General features: G+C 42.9%; 1 protein-coding gene across 1 annotated transcript; it reads right to left on the bottom strand.

Moving 5' to 3' along the window:
- Nucleotides 1–8,173: 8,173 nt before the first annotated feature.
- LOC130387782 (myosin heavy chain, fast skeletal muscle-like) lies at nt 8,174–19,147 on the bottom strand. Its single transcript, XM_056597048.1, has 41 exons — nt 19,083–19,147; nt 18,317–18,358; nt 17,968–18,186; nt 17,747–17,890; nt 17,497–17,653; nt 17,383–17,410; nt 17,192–17,300; nt 17,011–17,103; nt 16,861–16,924; nt 16,685–16,783; nt 16,394–16,497; nt 16,144–16,282; nt 15,886–16,004; nt 15,349–15,498; nt 15,088–15,258; nt 14,696–14,996; nt 14,527–14,597; nt 14,327–14,414; nt 14,101–14,218; nt 13,880–14,003; nt 13,654–13,790; nt 13,287–13,542; nt 12,954–13,196; nt 12,700–12,876; nt 12,468–12,613; nt 12,264–12,354; nt 11,771–12,160; nt 11,558–11,684; nt 11,295–11,413; nt 10,992–11,188; nt 10,719–10,902; nt 10,462–10,627; nt 10,222–10,346; nt 9,808–10,116; nt 9,497–9,700; nt 9,261–9,386; nt 8,998–9,168; nt 8,817–8,921; nt 8,605–8,700; nt 8,378–8,509; nt 8,174–8,282 (listed from the first exon to the last, which is right to left on the bottom strand). Exons 3-41 carry the CDS (start codon nt 18,172–18,174, stop codon nt 8,265–8,267), a joined length of 5,805 nt encoding a protein of 1,934 aa, XP_056453023.1. The 5' UTR covers nt 18,175–18,186; nt 18,317–18,358; nt 19,083–19,147; the 3' UTR covers nt 8,174–8,264.
- Between the last annotated feature and the right edge of the window lie 708 nt (nt 19,148–19,855).

The raw sequence follows: 19,855 nt of genomic DNA, 5'->3' as shown, positions 1-19,855 counted from the left end.
AGTTTGGATGGCATTCCAAATGTCGGACTGGTGGGAGCCAAACAACAACAAACAGCAGATCACACGAGGGAAACCTAAAGAAGACACGCCAAAATCTGCCGACGCATGATTATGAAACAAGAGTTGTCATGAGATCAATTGTTTACTGTGCTGACGCTCTTCACTATGAAATGGGATTTGGATAGCACGTTTCAGGAACAAGACCAAAGCATACAACAAAGGATTTATAAGTAAAGAGTAAAAGTTCAAAGGGGTGGATGAGTCAGTAAGTGTGGTGAAACTTAAAAAGTTTAATTCCCCTCTCTCACGATATATTTGATTTTGGTTCGAGCGGCGGAATATTCGATGATCAAATGCCAGCACTAGGTCCTCCTTTAATTGTGCCATTATGTCACTGTCGCCGTGGAGACGCTCATGTTTTCACATAGGAACTGCATGTGACAGTACAGAGAGAGAGAGAGAGAGAGAGAGAGAGAGAGAGAGAGAGAGAGAGAGAGAGAGAGAGAGAGAGAGAGAGAGAGAGAGAGAGAGAGAGAGAGAGAGAGAGAGAGAGAGAGAGAGAAGAGACAGAGACAGAGAGAGAGAGAGAGACAGAGAGAGAGAGAGAGAGAGAGAGGGTGATGATAAAGTGGGGAGGGAGGGTAACAGAGGGGGCAGTTATGAGGGGTTAGCTTGCATAAGCTTGTTTACATAAGAGCAGTATAGCTAATAGCGCCACTGTTGGCCAGATGATTACAAACAAGGTTACACAAGATTCAGGCCAAGAAACACAAACATGTGTGTGAGCGCACACACACAGACACAAAGACACACAGACACATCACAGCATCCCTAGGACATCATAAATTAATATTTTAATACCCAATAATGCAGACCCGATCATTGTTCGGTAGAAGCCGAGAACCCAGGGGTATGAATGATGCAAGGCTTTAGCAGGGGGGTCAACTAAGAGGCATAAAATAGGTTGATACTTATCAACAATTAGGACAATTCCCCATAGGACAGAGGCTTGAAAATGTACATGAACAGAATGTTCCAGAACACACACACGTAACAGAACTGAAACATGTTTATATGCATGTTTATACATAAACATGTATGAACAGTGAACGCAATGTCCCAGGCTAGTGAGTGGCAGTTTTCCTTATATTTACATTGGCCTTGAGTACAAATAAAAGTCGTCTTATCTTATCTTATCTTACACTTCTATACAAAGTGACATGTCAGGCAGTGTATCAGATGATTCAATTATTATCAATAATATAATATTTGTTTACAACAATGAACACTCAGGCTATATCAAGGTTTCCCAAATCTCACAAAGACCACCTCATCAACTGGTTTATCTCCTTAAATATATTATATATATCTCAAAATCTTCCGCATCTCTACACAGAAATCCAACAATTAGTATAGATTTGACATTATTTACCTAATTCCTGGGAATTAATTGTGTATTAATATTTGTGGGTGTTTAATAAACGTATGTCTTTGGTATATCCCAACCAGACTGTTCCGGTACAACAAGCACTGAAGCATATAGTATTTCTACACAAGCCTATCCGAAGGATTAATATTGTATTAGCCCAGAAGCCTAGGACGTTCCCCCAAATCCCCTCCCCCTTGACCTATAATTAGCTATTGGTGTCAAGGCGGGAGAAAAAAATCCCACCTATGCGGAATAGTCTCTGTTATCCAATCACTGTCCTCTATAGGTCACACGACTTTTACTATTTAGTCGTTCAGGAGACACTGTTTATACCTTTTCCCATCTGGTCGCAAAGCCAAGTTTAGGGAAATAACACTACAGGTCAATACTGAGCTGATTGGGTTAGGCGTCATGCTCATGTATAGGCTCTCTCTCTCTCTCTCTCTCTCTCTCTCTCTCTCTCTCTCTCTCTCTCTCCCCTCCTTCACACACATGAACAAGACCCCCCACACACGGACCCCTGCAGACTATCAACAGTCTTCAGAAGATGACGAATGGGAGTGGGCGTACAGAGAGAGAGAGAGAGAGAGAGAGAGAGAGAGAGAGAGAGAGAGAGAGAGAGAGAGAGAGAGAGAGAGAGAGAGAGAGAGAGAGAGAGAGAGAGAGAGAGAGAGAGAGAGAGAGAGAGACATTTAGAGCCACAGAGAGCACCCACCACAGATCTTCCCTGTGAAGACACTTCAGTCAGTGCCAGCGGGGTCTCAGCAGAAGCAGCAGTGCCACCCCACATCACCCTGGTGATAGGTCACTGATGGCCACCCGGGGGGCGGGGCTTGGGGGGCGGCCACAGCATCAAACAGCAGAAATGTCAAGAACAAAAGAGGGAGTCCACGACTGAGCAAAGTTCACTTTGCTCCCTAACAACTGGGACTTTATCAAACAAGAACATTCAGAACCGACCAACCGATTTAGTTCTGATTGGTTGAAATAACACCCACTGGATGTGACAATATATTGTGGTCAGGGAATCTAGAAGGGGTTCCTGGGGTCATTGATGTGTTTTATTTCTGCACAGATACATCACAGCAGATTCCTTAAAGGAGAAAGCTTATTTGGTAATACAAGTCTTTTTTAGTCTGATTCCATATTAATTGGTTTTCTCGTTTTCTTTTGACACATTTGTTACATTTCTATAGGGTCTACTCGGTCGACCTCAGGATGATGGCTTTAAATGATGTTCCGATTCAAATGTAGACCCCTTTAGCCCTGAAGCCGATATAAGCTGATATATCTGTAAACGTGTTGTTAATAGTTAGTTGTTAGCATAAACGAAAGCGAAACCGCAGTGAAATAAACGCACAGTAACCTTGTTTTACATAACCTGGCCCCCTTATGTAACCTGTTTTCAGTGCTTTGCTTTTTTTTTGGTGTGATCTAATTGAGCAAACAGATCATTATAACTACGATCAGTTCAACTTGCATTCATCACTCTGGGGGCATTTATGCGACCTGCAAGAAATTGTCATTCTTTTTTTTGGCAATTGTTTACCTCAGAGTTGTTATGGGAGCATGCTTCTTCGTTTCATACACACACACACACACACACACACACACACACACACACACACACACACACACACACACACACACACACACACACACACACACACACACACACACACACACACACACACACACACACACACACTTTATTCTCCATCGTTGATGAACTCTGTAGGACTACTGTTCAATTACATACATTGTAATCATCATTCCTCAACATTTAGGCAAATTATTTTTTCTGGGGGAGGTTTTTAATTATTATATTAATGTATGGGTCGTGTTGTAGGCTAGCAATTGTCTGTTTGCTGGTGAAGATGTGTCCCTTGTCCAGTCCTTGCTGAAATTCTATAATATGTCCATGGGTGATATAGTCACCGTTGAGTTCGTGTCTATCTTATACTGCCATCTACCGGCCAACTCCGGCCATCGATTTGCATAACACTTCAAGTTATGAAACCTTCGCCTTGAGGAATGAGACTGCATTTCATTACGTCCCTATTCTGGTGGATTTAATGCATATTTGAATGACATCGAATGTTAACGTATGATATTCTCTTTTATTCTCCAGTTTGTAAACCCATGTCATCTTACCTCGAGACGACGTCGAATCCCAAGTTTCTGCGGGATTCAATTTCGAGTCCAAGTCACCAGATCACCAGTCCACAACTTGCAACCCAAGTAGTTGTACACTCTCCTAAAGATCTTCAAGATATCTTATCCATAAGTAATCGATTTGGTTTTGTGTCTGCAACAGCATCACAACATCCCCAGGCCTGCTGAGATCCTGTCCTCCGGCAGAGCACTCACGACCTGTCACTCCTCAGCCCCCTTCCACGCTGAAACCCGTTCACCGTCAAACATAAAGCGCTGTGGCCACATGACACACATGTATACAAACGATCAGCCTCTCAAATCTGATACAGCTCACCGCCGTTCACTCATGCCTCAACTCAAATAAGAACGTTGCAGAAAAATTGAACACCAAAAGATAGTAGTTAGAGCAATGTGCTTAAGGCCTAAAATAAAAATGAAAACGTTAGACCAAATTTGTTCGACTAATAAATTAAAGGAACTGTGTAGAATAGATTGTACAACAAAGAAGGATAGTCAGAAAGGACATATATAATCTAGAAATGATCTGGACATGGTTGTGGAAGTCCTGAGTCTTATTCTTATGGATCTTCCTTCTTCGGGGTTTTAGGGTTAAATAATCCACTCATGTAAAATCATCAAGTTGACCACTGGATAATATGAATGCTGTAAATATTAACCAGTGAATATGATCCAGTCTCGTCCTTCCGACAGATGGCGCCAGACGTCCATTTTTGTTGAACGTTGTCATTATCAATGCTGATCCTTGTTACCTGTGGGTTGTCAAGACAACACTATGGGGTCCAGAGCGGCGTGTTTATGTGTGGTTTCCCTTGTCTTGTCAACTTGATATTTTTTCTTAATTAGGATAAGGACCGCTCCTTTAACGTGACCAACATTAAGTTGATGTGAAAGGAGAGGCAAATTGAACAACATAAAATTCAGAAAACTCCAAAAGTAAGGCAAACCGTTACTCAGTTAGGTGATTCAATAATTGCAACAGTGCACCATGGATGTAGGCTACTGCGACATTTACCTTTGGTGCATTTAGCAGACGCTTTTATCCAAAGCTACTTACAATAAGTACATTTGTCAGAAGAAAGAGAAACAATATATCTATGTTGGTCCAGTAAGGATGTTCATCGAACCAAGTGCCAATCACTAACAATTGTTAGGTTAACGCATATAACACAGAGATTGCGAGGATAAGATGCTACACAAATTATGCTAAGTAGCCTACTATTTTGAAGTGCAAGGACGTACAACATAGCCTACAATAAGTGCGTACATTAAGTAACGGGACGTAGGTACAATAGGCGCGTAAAGGGTGTAAGGGGGGAGGCTATGCTGAGTATTGGTGACCTCTGAACAAGTGAGTCGTGTGTCTTTTGGGGAAGCTGGTGAGCGTCTCGGCGGTCCTGACATCGTCAGAGAGCTCGTTCCACCACTGGGGTGCCAAAACAGAGAAGAGTTGTGACTTGGGCGGTGCCAGACTCAGCTGAGGTAGTTGGGCGGAGCGCTCGAGCTGACCAACGCTTCGAGGTCGGCAGGGGCAGTTCAATTGACCGCCTTGTAGGCCTGTACAATCCTCTTGAATCTGATGCGAGCTACTCGAGCTACTACCGGGAGCCAGTGGAGGTCCCGGAAAAGGGGGGTCCCACGTGGGCATTATGCGTGCACTTTATAGGAGGGAGTCGAACTCATTATGCGTAGGTTGATCTAATTTCCATAAACTTATTGAATTTGGCAATAAATACTTTGTAAAACGGTGTTCCAGACGTTGTCCAAAAAGAGTCCACACATTGGGCCAGGTAACAGCTGCCAAGAAATGCATTTAACCACGAGGGTTGAACAACCCATTGTGTGAGTTTTTTAAATCCCAACATTACAATCCAAAGCAAACCTCACCGTTAAACATGCGCTCTCAAATAATTGCGTATTTGTTTTACAAATCCTTTTCTTTTAAAGAAGGAAAGATACGAAGGAGATGAAATAGAGAGTGGAAAAAACTAGAAAAAAAATAGATCCATCCAATCATCATACATGGTAAATTTATTTTCGTCGATACAGTACGACACCATATGTCTCCATATTACTACGTCTTTGCAATGCCCTACAATGACATCCAGATCATGTTCCCTGGAGGCTCGTGCACATTCAACGGTATAAAATAGCAGATGTTGTTATATACTCACAGGGATAAAGGCATGAATCAGGGGTAAAAATAGGCTGCCACCCAGCCTTGGGCACGGCCTTGCCAGCACCTGGCAGACTCCTGGAGGAACATTCTGGAAGAATTACATCATGTGATCTGTTTCACTGTTTGTCCCAGCGGCCTTTATGGCCGCCTGAATGGCTGTCTGTTGTGTTTGGACCACTAGATTAGTTGGACACTGCATAGGCATTTGGCACCCTCATTCGGCATGAGACTAATGTTGTTTTCTTTTATCCGGTGGTAGATCATAAGCTCTCTTAATACCTGAGGGCTTGGTCTACAAAGTCCAATTACGCCCGTTGTTCAACAAAGGGAGCCACCTTAGGGAAATGGAGGCCGGGTTGCCAAATGACTGCCATGTTTGATTATTATTATATGATGATGAATGAGCGAGGGGGAGACACTATGATGGTTTGGTCCAGAGGTCCAATGGTCACGACCTGCTCCATTGGTTCCTCCGCTCCACCAGTAGGTGACCGGAGGTGGGGAAGGAGAGAGCTGTGGGGGAGCCTTGTAGGTTCAGGAGGAGAAGGAAGGGGAGGATGAACAGAGTCAAGAGAAGGAGGTTGAAGGGGAGGAATAGTAAGACGCTGGGACGAGTCTTGAGGATCTGTCCTTTTATGTGTTCATTTTCATTGTTTTCATCAACCTGGGTATACGTAAGTAACCTTTAGTTCACTGATGACCGAGTTTGTTATTTTGGTGTACGGTACTTATTTTAAGTTTAAAGAAGCCCAGATTTGTCCTTGTTACTTTAGCCATAATATTTCCTAATTTTGACAAATAATTGATGACGGTATTAACTGTTTGATGAGAGCACAAGTCTTCATAGTTTAGGCTTGTGTATCATGACCTCGCTGGTTCAACCTGTTGCAGGTTTCCAATTGATGAAGTAGATAGTATTCTGTTTTCTTTTGCTATGGTATTCGTGTTTGTAGCCAACCATCAAGGTCCACCAAGGTCCTTCTCGGCCTTATCACTGCCCAAGCCCCACCCGATTGCCCTGCCTCATTATTAGGGTCTTCCTGCTCTCTTGTAGAGGAATAGTGTCACTAGAGAAACTAGAAATAGAGGCAAAATAGATAGTGGATATCAGTTTAACAAGAACTTCGAAGCGTATAACTGGTTTTGCTCGTGGGATGTTTAATTTCAGATACTTAAATGTCAAGTATTTGAAAGTTCTTGACTTCTGCATGGGCTTGTTTTTGTCAACCTATGGTGGATGCCTCTACTTATTGTTTCCCCCACCTCTTCCTTTATGACAAGTGCTATTCACCGCTTTGCTGTTCTTGTCTCCTTAGTGACTTATTAAGCAGCTGCACTGATCAATGAGACTCTAGGTTCTGCGTTCCACTGGGTGGACTGGTTGGAAGTTTTCTAAATGAGACAATGTTTCTCGTCTGATTTAGTGTCGCTAGCGAAACCCATCTTTGCAAGTGTCTCATGATACAATTTCTTCTGTAGTAATGCATTGGTATTGGGGTTGTGGGGGTAGGTATATGTCTTTTCCCAATATATTAAGGGATGACTGAATGGTCCCTTGATCAGTAATACATTAGTAGTTTGGACAACCAGAGGCCATTTGATGATCAAAAGGTTAACAAGTGTTCAGCCAGCAAAATATTTGATTTAATATCAATATATTGACTTCGGTACAGAAAGGATGTTCATAGAACCAAGTGCAAGTACAACAATCGCTAGGCTAACCAATTCCCTGTGTTACCAATGTGTTATCAATGATAGCAGCTACTGCAGTTGCTACACAGTTAAGTACTATCATACACTACAATACAATACAATACAACACAATACAATACAGTGTACAATGGTGGCCAGAAGGGGGAGGGCAGCTTCAGTATCAGTCTTCGTGGCAACAGTGGCAATGCAAATGCAAATTGAAATTATTTTCAATTGATTAGTAATTATTCTTTAAACAGTGTTTATGTAATTTGTATATAATTGTATATTAACATTACAATTAATATTTCCACGACAACAAGGTAGAGAAATTCCTATCCAATTCCATTTAGCTATGCTTCATTGTTAGTTTTAAGATTGGTCAATTTTCCACCTCTTTGTTGAGGATCATGTTATGTATTGTATGTCAATGGATTGTATTGGTGACTGGATTGCTGTGTTTCATAGTGGCTTTCTACTGGTCAGCTGAGCCATAGTATTCGTTATGTCTGGAGCTCTACAAGCTCTGCTAAAGAATCAATTCAAGCCGATTCAACCTGAAGGACTCTTTCTTCTATCTATACTCTTTAGTATCAAGTGAAGTGTGGACTGCAGTGTACAATGGTGGCCAGAAGGCCACTGTGTAGATCAACGGTGACTCTTACTTTATCCAAAAACGTTTACAAGGATTACAAAAGACAAAGAACACAAAAGGATCATGAACAAGCTTTTTATTATTATTCGTAACCGTCGTCATATTTTATGACTGTGATTCCTGAATAAGCAGTGTTACTCTGCCTCCTTTGCCTGTGAAAAGAAAAAAAACAATAAGTTAGATGAACAGATGTTCAAGAGTGAATGTTTGGGTCATGAAGAAGTACCAGTGAGGGTGGGGAGGTTACCTTGCCAGTATCGCGGCTCTTAGCCCTCAGCTTGTTGACCTGAGACTCGGCGATGTCAGCCCGCTCCTCAGCCTCCTCCAGCTCATGCTGAACCTTCCTGCACTTGGACAGGTAGGAGTTGGCCTGCTCCTCCTGTTGGGCCGTTCACATTGTATTAGGTTTCAATGGGATCCACTGAAAGACAGGTCACAACCGTATTCATGAAGCATAGGTTAGGGTTGACTTACCGCTTCCTCAGACTGCCTCTTGTAGGCCTTCACCTTCATCTGCAGCTTGTCAACCAGATCCTGGAGCCTGCAGCCATTCTTCTTGTCCTCCTCAGTCTAAATTTGTGGGTAGGAAAAAGGTGTAGAAGGTCACTTTAAGAGGTGGAGACTCAAATCTTTTCAATATAAATGTTTTCAAGATAAAAGCTGTGAGTAATATTTCTGTGGCATACCTGGTATGTGAGTTCCTTCACCCTCCTCTCATACTTGCGGACACCCTTAATAGCGTCTGCTCCACGTCTCTGTTCAGCTTCAACCTCGGTCTCCAGCTCGCGCACCTTTGGGAAATCAAGCAATTAAACTCAGTTCCTGATGGTCTGGAAGCACACATAGATCTGTGGGACATTCTTTTACCCGGGACTCCAGTTTCTGGAGCTGCTTCTTGCCACCCTTCATGGCCAGGTTCTCAGCCTCATCCAGGCGATGCTGCAGGTCCTTCACTGTGACCTCCAGGTTCTTCTTCATCCTCTCCAGGTGCGAGCTAGTATCCTGCTCTTTCTTCAGCTCCTCAGCCATCATGGCAGCCTTTGATCGTAATCATATTGTTAGCATCAGGAGCATCTTTAAGTAACCAATGATCTTTCAAACACAAGGCCTTGGATATTTGATCGACCTACATCAGTGATGGCCTTCTTGGCCTTCTCCTCAGCATTCCTGGCTTCCTGAACAACGTCATCCACCTCGCCCTGGACTTGGACAAGGTCAGTCTCCAGCTTCTTCTTTGTGTTCAAAAGGCTTGTGTTCTACAATGTAAATAAAAACATTTAGCTTGGTTATGTGTTCATCCATGCATTCCCAATCACAATTCATTTTTAGATCAGACTCTCTCATATGTTCTCCAATCTGAATTAACCTGGGAGTGCAGCAGTCCAACACGCTCGCTAGCATCCACCAGCTCCGTCTCAGCCACTTTGCGGCCTCTCTCTGTCTGTTCCAGAGCTGCCCTCAGCTCCTCAAGCTCAGCCATCATGAGGCCGTTCCTACGCTCCACCATGGCAGCTTGCTCCTTCAGGTCATCTGCTGCTCTGATGGCATCGTCAAGGTGCAGTTGGGCATCCTGAAATGATCAGCAGGAGGACATTGTGATTAATATCACATGCTAAACCAGTGTTTTGATTGGTGGAATACAAACATCGGTCTTAACAGTGGACTGGAGTCCTGTACCTTGAGTTGTCCCTGCAGGTTCCTCAGCTGCTTCTGGGCCTCAGCAGCCTGGCGGTTGGCATGGCTCAGCTGGATCTCCATCTCGTTCAGGTCTCCCTCCATCTTCTTCTTGATTCTCAGGGCATCATTCCTGCTCCTGACCTCAGAGTCCAGAGTACTCTGCATGGAATCCATAATCCTCTGGCTGTTCCTCTTGATCTGCTCGATCTCCTCATCCTTCTCAGCCAATTTCCTGTCAACCTCACCCTTGACCTGGTTGAGCTCCAGTTGGACACGCAGAATCTTGGACTCTTCATGCTCCAGAGTTCCCTATAGATATAGTATTGGCTGTTAAATTAAGGGTTGGGCATATTTTTATAAAAAATTTGAGAGGAATATATGTAAAGAAAAACAAGATTTCTCAGATTTATTCACCTCAGCTTCCTCAAGGGCTGTTTGGATCTCAACCTTCTCAGTCTCCGTCTGCTTCTTGGACTTCTCCAGCTCATGGATACTCTTACCAGTCTCACCAAGTTGTTCGGTAATGTCAGAGATCTCCTCTGCAGGAGGTAGAATATGTGTATTTTTAAGCAAGATAAACATAGTGCTATATGTTCATATCCAGCATGTGTCTGAAATGTGAAAAGGATATGTCGTGTTCATTGGAAAACTTACGCTGCAGGTTCTTGTTTTCGCGCTTCAGTGTCTCCAGATTATCCAGAGTTTCCTCGTAGGAGTTCTTCATCTTGAAAAGCTCAGTGCTGAGAGAACGAGTCTCTTTCAGGGATCCCTCAAGCTCTGCCTGTCCCTCCTCATACTTCTGCTTCCACTCTGCCAGAACCTGAATAACATAATACATAATATCATAGATCTGGCTCTCTAACATGATGCTTGGTTGACAGTGTAAAACCCCAAAGAGAGAGCAGTATTACCTTGTCAAAGTTCCTCTGCTTCTTGTCAAGGTTGGCAGCCAGTCCGTTAGCCCTCTCCACATCGACCATGAGGTCCTCCACCTCACCCAAGAGTCTCTGCTTGGTCTTCTCCAGAGAGGCACACTTGGAGTTGGTAGCCTCAATCTGCTCCTCAGCATCCTGAAGGCGCTGAGCCAGCTTTTTCCTTTCATAATAATAATAACAATAATGGTTGAGGAACTGAATTGTAGTTTTTGAAATGAAACCGACAATAAACTAGTAAATTTGACTCACTTGGCCTCCTCCAGCTCCTCAGTGCGCTGGATGGCATCAGTTTCATACTTGCTCCTCCACGTAGCCACCTCGCCGTTGGCCTTGGACATCCCCCGCTGCAGCTCAGCCTTGGCCTCCTGCTCCTCCTCAAACTGCTCCCTCAGGAGGTCACAGTCGTGGCGGGCGGATTGCACACCATGAGCAAGAGCATTCTTGGCCTACAAGAGAGGAATTTGAAATCTGCAATTAGGGACACATGTCTTCACAACTACAAATGAATATGTCTATCTTTCAATTATTGGAAATTACTTTGGAAAGGCCTACCTTAACCTCCTCCTCAACATGTCTCTTCAGCTCCTCCAACTGCTGTGTGAAGGCCTGCTTGCCTCTGGTCAGCTGGGTCACAAGGGCGTCTTTCTCTTCAAGCTGACGACCAAACTCACCTGTTTAGGAGAAGATTTGAATAGGTTTTCACATAGAAGTTTGTTGAATATGTAGTGCAACTAAATCAATTAATCTTGGATCAAGAAAGTAATCCGTATCTGTCAGCAAATTCAGCCATAAGAGTAGAAGGTGAATGAACTCACCATTCTCAGTGAGCAGCCTCGCCCTCTGAGCGCTGGCATCATTCATCTGGCGGACGTTCTCGTCATTCTTAGACTTGAGCTCACTGAGCTGGTCCTCCAGAGTACGGCACATCTTCTCAAGGTTACCCTGATCATTCGCATTTATTTCGGTGAGTATATTTCGCCAAGGTTACTTTATTCTGTTTTACAATGTATGCATTAACTAAATTTTACCTTTGCTTTGGCAACAGCTTCCATGTTGCTGGAGAGGTCGTCGATCTCCATCTTGAATTCGCTCTTCTCCTTCTCCAGCTTCTGTTTGACGCGCTGGAGGTTGTCGATCTGCTCTCCCAGCTCTGCGACACTGTCCGCCTGCTTCTTGCGCAGAGCAGCAGCAGTGGCTTCATGCTGCAGGGTGGACTCCTCCAGATCACGACGCAGCTTCTGGAACTCAGCCTCGCGCTTCTTGTTCATCTCAATCTGAGCAGAAGTGGCTCCCCCGGCCTCCTCGAGCCTCTCACTGATCTCCTCAAGTTCCCTGGAGAGGTCAGCTCTCTGCTTCTCAACCTTGGCACGTGCAGCACGCTCAGCCTCAATCTCTTCCTCTAGCTCCTCAATGCGGGCCTAGGAATGAGAGATGGGGATGAGGGAATTAATACAGAAAAACACATTTTGTTAGAAATGTTATTAAATTATATTGGAAATTATCTCAACACCACAGGCTCACCTGAAGCTCCTTAATCTTCTTCTGAAGTTGAGCGCCAAGGGACTGCTCATCTTCAATCTTGCTCAGAAGTTGGCTGGTCTCAAAGTCCTTCCTTGGAGATTCACAGGGAAATGATTTGATGAATGATGAAAATGAAACCCAGTTCCAAAATTGCATTGTTAGTATTTTGAACCATATTATGAATCACTGCAAATGTATATTTACTTCTTGATCTTTTCATCAGACTGCTGCTTATCATTCTCAAGATCCATGATGGATTCCTGAGCCAGCTTCAGATCACCCTCAAGCTTTCGCTTGGCTCTCTCAAGGTCCATACGAAGCTTCTTCTCTTGCTCCAGAGAACCTTCAAGCTTCATATTTCAACATTTGCTTGTTATTATACAAGGTATATGGCTCTATACATTAATATGAATTGAATCTTATCAAATGAACATACATCATCCACTTGCTGTTCCAGCTTGGTTTTGGCCTTGGTCAGAGTGTTGACTTTGTCTTCCTCTGCCTGCAGGTCATCAAGGGTCTGCTGGTGTGCCTCTTGGAGGGCTTTCTTCTCCTTTGACAGCTTGGCAACATTCTCATCCATAGAGGCCATCTCCTCAGTCAGGTTCTTCACCTAATATACAGAATAGAAGGTGTTGGCATATAATGGTTCAAAATCTCCATCCTCAGATGCATTCCATCTTTACAAACCTTGTTCTCAGTGGCGTGTTTCTCCTTCTCCACTTTGGCCAAGGTAAGCTCCAGGTCATCAATGTCCTTCTTGAGCTCAGAGCATTCATCCTCTAGCTTCCTCTTCTTGGCAGTCAGCTCAGCATTCATCTCCTCCTCGTCCTCCAGTCTCTCACAGGTCTCCTTTAGTTTGGCCTCCATCTGGATCTTGTTCTTGATAAGTCCCTCACATCTTTCCTCAGCATCTGACAAGTTATCTCCTTCCTGTTTCACAATACAAAACAAATTAATGAACATTTCAATAGATTCTACCAATCATTTTGTGGTAAACATATCAACAGGTATCACACGTACAGATGCCACTTGCAGCTGCAGATCATTTTTCTCCTGCAGAAGAGAGACCATCTTCTCCTCCAGTTCCTTCTTCTTTCCCAGGGCAGTGGCCAGGTCTGTCTTCATCTTACCGTAGTTCTCCTTCATCTGGGAAAGCTCCTTCTCAGTCTCAGCACTCTTCAGAAGAGGCTTGATCTTGTAGTACACCTTCATCCACGGCCAGGTTTTGACGTTCATGAATGAGCGGATGTTGTACTGAATAGTGAAGACGGCTTCCCTATGGTTAAAAAAAACAACATTGTTTTTTTTAATCACACTATCATTCATTGTTTAAAGAATATCTGTAGTATATGGCACACAACAGGATTATATAGAATCTTCAACTTGCCTCCTCTCCATCATCTTCTTAAACTCGGTCCTCATAAGGAACCCCCGGGAGAGAGCCTGAGTCAATCCGACCAGGATGGCCAGCTTCTCATCTCGCATCTCCTCAAGTTGACCGAGCAGACCAGCCTTGAAGAACACCTTGGAAGGAGATGGCAAATGGTCATTCATTCTGGTTTTGCTTGAAATCTCCTCAATATATCGAATACAGAACAGTGTTTGGTGTTTACCTTGGTGTGGCCAAATTTGTACTCCTCATGGTTCACGTCAATTGAGCCAAGCAGCTTCTCAGAAGCCTTCTTGTTGTCAATAAACTGTCCCTCAGGGATGACGCTGGCATTCAGTACTTTGTACCTTAGATGAGAGGGGCCATGGTGATGTTTGTTATCATATTCTCACAATGTGGATTTTCCAAGCCCATAGTAGCGTATGATGGTTCATTAATGGTTACCTCTGCTTGAAGTCAGCATAGAGGATTCTGCTGGGGAAGCCCTTTCTGCAGATTCTGATACCCTCCAGTACACCGTTACACCTCAGCTGGTGGATAACCAGGAAGTTCTCCATAAGACCTGTTAGAAGGTATTTTCCCATCATTAATAATATTGTTGATTGATTCATTACCAATAAGCGTCTTTACAAATCAATTGATGCAGACACTAGTACTGGTGTAATTGTACCTGGAGTCTTTGACTCATTTGGAATCAGGCAACGCACAAAGTGAGGATGGGTGCTCCTCAAGTTGGTCATCAGCTTGCCAAGATTCTCCTGTAGATACAAGAAGTTGGGTGCAAAAACATGAAGACAATGACTATAACTTACATCATTGATATCTTCATGAAATGGCATTAGATCTGGTTGGAAAAAACTAAAATGTTACCCTGAACTGGGAAGACACAGTTTGCATGGAACCACCCTTCTTCTTTGCGCCCTTCTTAGCACCTCCAGTTTCTGTAATTAAAAATAAAGATTTTCGTGTGATTAGTTTTAAAAGGTTCCTGTGCATAATACTTGAGAATAACATCCCACTCCATATTCCACTTTTGTACCTTCTATTACGGGGGGATACAGGACCGGCAGCAGTTTAATTGAAGACTTCTGGTAGAGTTGAACCACAGAGTCGTTCAGGGGGTCCTTGTTCTTCTCCAGCCAGCCAGTGATGTTGTAGTCCACAGTTCCAGCGTAGTGCAACAGGGAGAAGTGGGCCTCAGCCTTGCCTTTGGCAGGCTTGGGCTTCTCAAATGCTTTGGTTTTGCCAAGATGCTGGTCGTACAGCTTGGCCTTGAAGGTCACATCTGAGGCCTTGGGGAACATGCACTCCTCTTCAAGGATGGAGAAGATGCCCATTGGCTGAGTAGAAGAAAACACACAAAGTGTTATGGTAAGGTCTGTTTGGAACAGTCCATGAATGCTGGGATCATCTCAGAATATCATTGTGTACCTTCTCAATAAGCTCAATGCAGGCAGCCAAGTCCATGCCGAAGTCAATGAACTCCCAGATGATACCCTCCTTCTTGTACTCCTCTTGCTCCAGGACGAACATGTGGTGGTTGAAGAACTGTTGCAGTTTCTCATTGGTGAAGTTGATGCACAGCTGCTCCATGCTGTTGAACTATTAGTTGGAAAGAGTTTTAATCTAATATAAATGAGATGTTGAAATCCAGAAATGTTTCAAATCAAAAATAGTTAATGATCAGCTCACATTAAAGATCTCAAAACCAGCGATATCCAGCACTCCAATGAAGTACTGTCTGGGTTGCTTGGTGTCCAGCATCTCGTTGATGCGGATGACCATCCACAAGAACATCTTCTCATAGGTAGACTTGGCCAGGGCACTCACTGAGTTGTTGACCTTTCGAAATACAGGACATTTTTACATGGACTAAAAACGTTTTCTTAATTTAATGATTTAAAATGTTTGCTTGTATTACAATGTTTGCAGATTATGTCACCAATTGCACCCCTAAAAACATCCCTGGACGTTTTTTCTTGCTGCATGAGGGGTTAGGGTTAGGGGGAGTGTCATAAATAAATAGCCTGTTAAGCCCTTTGAGACTGTAACTGGGATTAAGGGCTACAGAAAAAAAAATTGATTTATACAAACAAAATTGAATGACCTGAGCTTGGATTTCCTGATGAAGGTAATCTAACGGAATCGGACTTGACAATGCAGTCAATATGAAATCTATACAAATTCTTTATATCTTTTCGATGAATCAAGCCGTGGTAACTTGGTTACCTGAGGTACAGTCTGACCCTTGGTGACGTACTCGTTGCCGACCTTCACTCTGGGGTAGCAGAGAGCCTTCAGCATATCAGCTGAGTTCAGGCCCAGCAGGTAGCCGATCTTGTCAGCCTCTGTGAAAGCAACATGGACTATATTTACATCACAGTTTACATCCCACAGTCCCATCTCATACAACCTTTACAATTATGTACAATATTTTACTCCAAATCAACCCAAAGTCCAGCACTATTTAAGAGGAAAGGTACTCGCCCTCATTGCCGTCTGGCTCAGCCTGCTCCTCACGCTGCTTCTGCTTGAACTTCAGGTTACCGTGGTGAAGCACTGCACCAGTGAACCTGTAGATGGCCATCTTCTCGTCATTACTGAAGCCCAGAATGTCGATAGCAGCCTGTATTTAAAAGAAAACATTTTTCATTTTAGTCATGAATGGGTTTTATTGCAGAGTACCTACTAAAGCATGTTCGGAGAGAGAAGTAAATGCAGTGGAAGTCAAGCTCACATCAGTAGCATCCAGCTCCTCTTTGTCATCGATACTAGCCACAGTGATCTGACCCATACTGCACATGGGGAAGTCGTAGGGGTTGCTGGTGATGAGCGTCATCTCTGGAGATTAAAACAGGACTCCATAGTTAAATGTAGCATGTAGTATGTAGTTGATTTATCATGCAATACATCTTGCTTTACAATGGACAGTTCCAGAGATGGAGAACCAATAAGAGGCTTGTTCACTGCTATAGGCTCTCTTGCAGGGTAAGGATTGTGTTACAAGGCTCATGATCATTCATCTCACCAATGATCTCAGGCTTGTGGTTGGTCATCATCTGGTAGAAGATGTGGTAGCCTCTCTCTTCTGGCAGCTGGAATGTCACTCTAGACTTCTCCAGCAGATCTATAAGAATACGTCATTAATGAAAAACGATTCATCCAGGTGTTGAAATATATTCATCGTCTGAAACGGATACTTACATGTCTCAATATCAGCACTAGCCAGTTTGCCACTAGTATTGAAATGGATCCTGATGAATTTACCCTGTTTTGGATAAACTTTGGTTAAACTCCTTCCTAATGATCGATCAAGGGCCTGAAGATGTACAGGCTGAAGTGCTCCATACTTACAAAGCGAGAGGAGTTGTCATTCCTCACGGTCTTGGCATTACCGTAGGCCTCCAGCAGGGGGTTGGCAGCAATGATCTGGTCCTCTAGAGATCCCTGTAGTTTCACATGGTGAGAGAGAATGAGAGGAGCAGTGCAACGAGTCCAGAGTGAACTATTCTCCAGTGAACCAGTGATTTCGTACCCCCATTTTGCTCTCCTTCTTCTTCTCTCCACCACCACTAACTGAGATAGTGGCAAAGTACTGGATGACACGCTTGGTGTTCACAGTCTTTCCAGCACCGGATTCTCCACTGGGTATAGAAACATGTAATTAATAGAAAGTACTCAACTGTATCTTTTAAATACACCGGGTTGAACCAAAGCAGAACTTACGTGATCAAGACAGACTGATTCTCTCTATCTGTAAATGGAAAGTATTACAGGTTAGACATGGAGATCTGTAGGACAGTGTATTGATTTGTATTATCGTTGCGAAGTCAGACATACCGGTAGCCATGAACTGGTAGGCATTGTCAGAGACAGAGAAGATGTGGGGTGGAGCCTCCATACGCTTCTTTCCTCTGTAGGCAGCTACGACACCTGAGTCGTACACTGGGAGCCACTTGTAGGGGTTTACAGTGGCGCAGAACAGCCCAGAGTAGGTCTGAAGGGAAGAACATGCTATGAACACCTAAACGCTTCTGTCAGTACTTCTTATGAGTATGCTGTATTTTACTGAGCAGGCAGGCTATCTTACGTAGATCATCCATGCTGCATAACGCTCTTTGAGGTTATACAACACAGAGGCTTCATTGAGATAGGTCATCATGGCCATGTCCTCAATCTTGTCATACTTGGGAGGATTCATCTGTGTGACATCATCCTCCTTGACTGTCCTCTCCTAAAATAAGGTGGGGAAGAGTCATTTTAAACTTTGAAATGGTCACACCGAAATCAATTATATGAACTGCAGTGTACCTCGGCGCCTTCATTCAGTTTCACTGTGACCTTGCCCCCTTCCTTCTTGATTATGGTACACTTGATGTACATTTCCTTCACGTCAGCCACGTAAGCGGCGGACTTGGCGTCAAAGGGCTTGCTCTGGGCCTCGATCCTCTCCCTCTCTGGCTTACGAAGGTATATGGCGGCCTTGCCGTAGAGGGCCATCTCCGCGTCCGTGCTCATGGCGGCTGCTTACTGGAAGGAGATACTGAGTTAGTCCTCCATGTTGAATTACAACCATGTATTATTTTACATTATAACCTGTGACATCACAGCTTAAAATCTGAAATTTCTTTAATATAAAATAAATCTTATAAAAAATCACCTGTTCCTAGCCGGTCACAGAAGAAATGTTAAAGATGAGATCCTGTTGAAGAATATTCATGTTATATATTAATGATATAAAGATATATAATATGTTGATCTTAAGTTCCTTTCATTTAGTTTTACATCTACTTGTGAATAACATTTCATGTAGTTTTACATTAAATTAACATTGCATTTCTAGCATCATTATAATTTAAGGATTTCATTCTTAGTAAATAAGGCCTATTATAAGCATCTCTCTTATTGAATAATATAATATGGCAGAATCAAATATTTATCTTTCGATTATTATCAGTAGTAGTTATAGTAGTAAATGTATTATCAGTAGTAGTAGTAATATAGTAGTAGTAGGAGTAGTATCAGAAGTACTATATTAAGTAGTAGTCATGATGGAAGGAGTAGTAATAGTAGCGGTAATAGAAGTAATATTAATAGCAGGTGCAGTAGTAGTAGTAGTAGTAGTAGTTCTACTACTACTATTACTACTACTATGACTACTACTTCTACTAATATAGTAGAAGTAGTATTCATAAATCTGCTTTCCATAACTCAGCTTTACGCGTCATAATTTACAGCACTTCAAAAGCGAGTCCAGCAAGTCATTAAGTCCTCGTGAACATGTAATTCATGTAATGCTACAATAAATCCCTAAAGCATTAGCGTTAGCATCATCACAGAGCCACATATGTGGCAAGAGGCCGAAAGCATTTTAAAATGACCCTACTTTCCACTCCCCCGGCAGCTGCAGCCCGCGCTGGACTTACCCTGAGATGTAGCCTCCAAGTCTTCCCTGCATCTCCTCATCTCCTCTGAAGATGTCTTTTATAGTTGAGACTCTGCAGCGTGGCACAATCCCAATAAGGCCATGTCTTCAATGGGCTCAGTTACATTTGAATATGCATTTGGCATTTGAGTGGCACTTATCCTTGGGATGCTTCGAGATGTAGGGTGAGTGTAGGTCACATGGAGGTTGAATATTGAAAAGAGAATATGAGCAATGTTATATTGATTGAAGTATTGCTTCGTTGAAAATGTTTCACGTTTTTAAAATGTACTTCATTTCATTTTGTATAATGAATGTCAGCCTTGGTCTGACCCAAAATATTTTTAGGGCAAAATAAATGATTAACTTCTGTGATGTACCACAACCAAAACCTGTATTTGTTGATGGAAAAGATAAAACCGTTCCACCTGTTGATACTATTAAGAGCTTTTAATTTGATTCTTCTAAATCAAATAGTACCCTCTATTAATAAATGATAGCCGAGTTTATTAATGGATTTGCAGCATTGTGTCCATAACTGGCAATGTCCTTTAGGCTTGCTTAAGGCATGCAAAGAGCTTACAAACTTTTATGACTTCATACCGGAGTATAAGATCCAATCAGGACTTGAGTCTTGGGTAAAGCATATATTTATAAGTTGTCTGAGTCTGTTCCATCACTCAATGTTCTTTCATTATGAGTTGATCTTCTGAACAATGTCTTTGAAATCAAGGTCAAAAGTAGCCTATTGTTGTAACACAAATAAATAAGACA

This window comes from Gadus chalcogrammus, chromosome 1, assembly GCF_026213295.1.
Source record: "Gadus chalcogrammus isolate NIFS_2021 chromosome 1, NIFS_Gcha_1.0, whole genome shotgun sequence".
Lineage (NCBI taxonomy): Eukaryota > Metazoa > Chordata > Actinopteri > Gadiformes > Gadidae > Gadus > Gadus chalcogrammus.
Note: the sequence above shows the minus strand (reverse complement) of the source record. Positions and strands in the feature narration are given on the sequence as shown.